General features: G+C 62.8%; 3 protein-coding genes across 3 annotated transcripts in view; 2 read left to right on the top strand and 1 right to left on the bottom strand.

Annotated features, from left to right (window-relative positions):
- Window positions 1–184: 184 nt before the first annotated feature.
- On the top strand, window positions 185–1767 carry CHLNCDRAFT_28921 (hypothetical protein; the record flags this gene model as incomplete). The annotated part of the gene is made up of 6 exons (XM_005842688.1): window positions 185–487; window positions 624–878; window positions 978–1073; window positions 1160–1229; window positions 1356–1454; window positions 1574–1767. The coding sequence occupies 6 exons, from the start codon at window positions 185–187 to the stop codon at window positions 1765–1767; spliced, it is 1017 nt and encodes a 338-aa protein (XP_005842746.1).
- Window positions 1768–2305: 538 nt separating this feature from the next.
- On the bottom strand, window positions 2306–3277 carry CHLNCDRAFT_48377 (hypothetical protein). The gene is made up of 2 exons (XM_005842685.1): window positions 3123–3277; window positions 2306–2924 (listed from the first exon to the last, which is right to left on the bottom strand). The coding sequence occupies exons 1-2, from the start codon at window positions 3211–3213 to the stop codon at window positions 2452–2454; spliced, it is 564 nt and encodes a 187-aa protein (XP_005842743.1). The 5' UTR covers window positions 3214–3277; the 3' UTR covers window positions 2306–2451.
- Window positions 3278–3614: 337 nt separating this feature from the next.
- Window positions 3615–4646, top strand: part of CHLNCDRAFT_144664 (expressed protein) — a gene marked incomplete at both ends in the record, with an annotated part of 3320 nt that continues 2288 nt past the window's right edge. Inside the window, 2 exons of the mRNA XM_005842687.1 lie at window positions 3615–3728; window positions 4058–4597. Of these exons, the coding sequence (XP_005842745.1) occupies window positions 3615–3728; window positions 4058–4597 (654 nt within the window). The remainder of the gene's footprint in view (window positions 3729–4057; window positions 4598–4646) is intronic.

Below are 4646 nucleotides of genomic sequence, written 5' to 3'. Positions count from 1 at the left end.
CCGCTGCCTAATGCCTGGCCCCTCCCCCCGGGCATCGCTCGTCTATCCATCATTTGGCCGCAGATGCACGAACCCTGGCGCACGCTCCTCTCTCGGCCTGCTGCTGCAACTACAGAGGTTGGCATGGCGTGCTGTCGTGTGGATGCTCCGCTGCACTGAATGGCGAGAAATAGATCGATCGCGAATGTGCGTTCAGGTTGTGTTGACCGCTGGCGACAGCGGCGCACCGCCGCCGGCGGAGCCCGGCTTGGCGCCCGCCGCCGAGACCAGCTCCATTCCCCGCCTCCCCGCCTCAGAGCTGAGCTATGCGCGTTTTTGCCTGGAGTTTATGGAGCCAAATGCCCCGGTCCTTGTTGAGGGTGCGACGGAGGGCTGGCGGGCAGCAGTCGACTGGGTTACCCCATGTGGCGCAATCGACTTCGACTTCCTGCGGCAGCATTTTGGACATGCGCAGGTCATGGTCACAGACACTGCCAGGTGCGAGTGCGTGCCAGCCAGCAGGTAAAGGCTGCTGCGGGATGACTCCCCTCTTGCAACGGGCTTCTTGTGCACGCAGAGAGCACGAGGGGAGCGGGCCCTGCCGGCAGATGCTGCTGGCAGAGTACATTGACTGGTGGCAGCAGCACAACCAGCAGCAGCAGCAGCAGCAGGAGGAGGAGGAGGAAACAAGGGCATCCAGCACGTTGCTGACTCCTGGTCCCTTGTGGTACTGCAAGGACTGGCACTTGGCGGCCTTTGATCCGCAGTATCAAGCCTACCGCTGCCCCTCCTTCTTCTTTGACGACTGGCTGAATGAGTTGTACGATGCCCGTGAGCAGCCGCAGCCGCAGCACGATGTCAGGACAGCCGACTATCGGTTTGTGTATCTGGGTGCAAAGGTAGGAGGCTGAAGTGAGGTAGCTGGAGGTGAAAAAAAGGCGATCGATGAGGCCCCTGCGATGGAGCACCTGGCCAGTGGCTGCCCCTGTTCCCTGCAGGGCACCAGCACCTCACTGCACTCAGATGTGCTGCGCAGCTTCAGCTGGTCAGCTAATGTGGTGGGATGCAAACTGTGGCGGTTGCTGCCGCCCCAGGTGGGGCTCCCCTAACTTGACGGCAGTAGGGGCATGCATCCCTGTTGTTGCTTCAGCCACCTGCTGCCTCTGTCCCCCGCTTGCAGTACAGCCACCTGCTGCTGGACCTCCATGGTCGTATCCCTGCGTGGGATTTCTTTGCAGAAGACCTTGAAGGTGCAGCGTTTGGCAGGCCTCTATGCTGCTGCAAGGCGTGACAATGGAGGGGGGGCATGCATGTCAGGCATTCCACGTCGCAGTGGCAGTCCCTGTGCAATGACCGGCCCTTTCTCGTGCATGCAGGCCTGTACCCTCGACTTGAAGAGGCACGCTCGCACATCGTAACCGTGGTTCAGCATCCGGGCGACGCCATTTTTGTACCCTCAGGCTGGTGGCATACGGGTAGGCCCAATGCCATGTTCTTTGCACCTGCCAACCCACAGCAGCGTGGCCTCCGCTGAAGCATTCCAACCTGCTTCCTGACATCTGCGTGTTGGGTACTGCCCCCGATATTTTTGCAGTGGAGAATGTCGACGACTGTATTAGCATCAACCACAACTGGCTCAATGGCCACAACGTGCACTGGACGTGGGCGCTGCTGCGACTGGAACGGCGGCAGGCTGAGGAGGGCATCGAGGACTGCCGGGAGCTTTGCAGGCAAGACCGGCCCTCTCCTTTTTTCAGGAAGCTAGGTCATTTTGGCAGAGGCCGATAGGTTTCTGAATTGCTACCATTTCATGTTTGCCTGCAGCCTGGCTGAGTTTGAACGATTGGTTCAGAGAAGTTTGGCGGCCAACGCGGGCATGGACTATGCGGGACTTGGGACACTGCTGCGCTGTATCGCGCGGCGCAGTCTGCACCAGCTAGCAGCAGTCGGCGGCTCCCCGCGCCATGAAGGAGCACCACCAGGCCAGTTGCAAGAGGCATTAATGGCAGCTGGAAGAGAGGAAGCAGGCAGCGGCAGCGAGCATCAGAGCTGCCCATCTAGGATGGTGGCTGATGATGGATACATCGGCCTCAAAACTTGCAATCTCAGTAGCCCTTGGCATCACATGTTCAGGCTCCAGCGCGTGGCGGCGGTGCTTCGAGACCTCGTGGCAGAACAGCGCCACCTCCATAATGGCTGTCAGCAACTGGATGGCGAAGCAGCACTGCCACATGCCGCAGAGTTGGATGCCAACAGCGCCTGCCTGGCGCAGGTGGAGAGGCGGCTGCGTGAGTTGGGGGTTGAGGTGTTGTAACATTCCCATGACGACAGGGCAGACGTTTACAGAAAGCAGGTGGTCGGTGCGATTGCAGTGCTAGTCATCGAATAAAGATACAGATAAGATAGATACAGAGAAAGGTTAAGAACGGTTCATTGCAAACATTTGGTACCAGTGGCCTGGCAAAAGCTGCCTCACGTGGCTGTCCCCAGCTGCAAAGCAAAGTACAGCACGTCCGGCACCGGGCAGTCGTTGTAGCGCTCGCAGGGCTGGAATCCCAGCCTGCTGTACAAGCGAATGGCGCACGACATCCGCTCAAGCGTGTCCAGCACCATAAGGCGGTAGCCCAGGAGTGGCACCGTTGCTAGCAGGGCCCGCACCAGCGCCGCGCCAGCGCCCAACCCTTGGTGCCCCTCCAGCACAAACAGCCGCTTCATCTCGCACACCTCTGCCAGCGGCACGCCCGCCACCGCGTCGCCCTCGCCCAGCGTGGGCGTGTGCCCGGCCAGGCGCCGTAGCGCCACGGCGCCGATGCATTCCTCGCCGCTGCCGCTCGCCGCATACGCCAGCAGCATGCTGCCCCCCGCCTCGGCGGCATAGCTGCCAGGCAGGCTTGCCAGCTCGCGCTCAATGCCCCCCAGGAGCCCAAGGTCTTCTCCCAACCATTCTGCATGCTCAACAGAAGCCCGGAAGAAGGGCAGTCGGGCAGTGAGTGGATCAATCCACTCACTGAAGGGCAGCGGCAGTGGCGGAGTGGTGGCAAAGGGCAGCAAACTCAAATGGTGCTGTGCCGCCGGCAACTGACATGATGCAACAAATCAGGACGAAGCCTGCATCACCCACACGGCCGCAGAAGCACCAGCACCTAGGTAAGCGGCGGTGACGCTCTTAAACTCCTCTAGCTGCTGCTGCGATTTCACAGGTCGCACTACGACCTCTAGAGCAAGCCGGGCCATGACTGGATGCTGCTAGGGGCGGTGAGCGGTGGCCGCTGCTCTCCTGGCCTGAAGAGCGGTTGAAGGAGCGAGCGAGGACAGCACCAGAGATTCATTCCGGTCGGCCTCTGCGGTTTTTGGCTTGCGCGTCCCCTTCCTCCATAGGCGCCAGCTGGCACATGCTTGCAGGCGCCAGCTGGCACGTCTCGCAGCCCTCCCTCTTGCAGGCGCTCTTCCTACTTGGCAACTGAGCAACACGCGGCGCGTTGCTGTGGCAATTTGGATAAAGCGCTGCAACATTGCGACATTGCTTCACCCGTGTTTGGTCACATCTTCTTCTTCTTCGGGCAAATCGCTCTACCCCTGATCACTCAGCAGCACGCAGCAGCAGCAGCAGGCAGGGCTGCCGCAGGCCCAGCAGGATGCCGGGGGGGGCAGGGGGGCACGCGGGACGGTCCCTGCTGCTGTGGCTGGGCGTGGCCATACTGGGTCATGCACTGGTGGCGCTCTTCGGTGTCCTCGATCGCTGGTTGCAGGTAGCGGGACTTGCAAAGGCGTTTGCGTTGGGGGAGGTCTTGCATAATTCTCCCCCGAACCGTACCCCCACAGACGAGTGCGTTCTGGCTGCTCAGAGGAGCGAAAACACTGCCAGGCTGGCTCGGGGCTCGGGGAACACTCCCTCCGGAGCATTCGTGGGCCCTCCAAATTGACTTTGAGCCCTCTGAGAGACTTACTTACCCACGAACCTTTTGTGGGCTACGGTAGAACATTTTGCCGGCTCAGTGATGCAGTGCACGCGCAAGCCGCGTACGGTGCTGCCTGGCGACTGAAGGCGACGTGACCCGCTCAGCCGCGGTCCCTGCAGGTCAAGCCTTCGCCGCCCCTGCCTGCCCTGCGGCTGGCGCTGCTGGTCAGCCTGCTGGCGCTGGTGAGCGCGGCGATAGTGGATGCTGCGGCGAGGGTAACAGGCGCGGTGCCGAGGGCGGGGCGGCTGCGACGGAGCGACCGCGAGCAGCAGTTTCTGCGGCGGCAGGGCAGCGGCAAGCCTGCGCCACCCAAGTGTTGTCGCATCAGCGCCGAGGGCAGCACCTCGTGCCCCCAGCAAGCAGACAGTGGCCAGGTCGCAGAGGACAGTCACTTGGCTGCGCAGGCAGATGAGGCCAGCGGGCAGCAGGCGGACGCAGGCGCAGCTGTCGGCACTGCCGCCGCCCCGGGCCCCTCCCCCTTCCAGCAGCCCTCCGCCCCCACCTGGCATCGGCAGGACAGCACCTTTGTGCGGCGGCCCGGCCAGCCGCTGCCGCCGCGGCCGGAGCTGGCGCTGCAGCGGGGGCTGTCGCGCCGGGTGCGGGACCTGGGCGAGGGTCGGCCGCAGCTGGTGTACTGGGGCGCGCTCGCCGTCACCACCGTCTCCACCGCCGCCGCTGGCACCTTCCAGATCATCGCCCCCGGCTTCG

The sequence above is a fragment of the Chlorella variabilis genome, assembly GCF_000147415.1.
Source record: "Chlorella variabilis unplaced genomic scaffold CHLNCscaffold_78, whole genome shotgun sequence".
Lineage (NCBI taxonomy): Eukaryota > Viridiplantae > Chlorophyta > Trebouxiophyceae > Chlorellales > Chlorellaceae > Chlorella > Chlorella variabilis.
The sequence above is the reverse complement of the archived record's forward strand: the minus strand, read 5'-3'. Positions and strand labels throughout refer to the sequence as shown.

What these genes read in the sequence shown, in the direction of transcription:
- CHLNCDRAFT_48377 (XM_005842685.1), bottom strand. Translation starts at nt 3,213, where the DNA reads ATGGCCCGGCTTGCTCTAGAGGTCGTAGTGCGACCTGTGAAATCGCAG. An exon ending in CGTCACCGCCGCTTACCTAG is followed by an intron (nt 2,925 to 3,122) that starts GTGCTGGTGCTT and finishes TTGAGCATGCAG; the next exon opens with AATGGTTGGGAGAAGACCTT.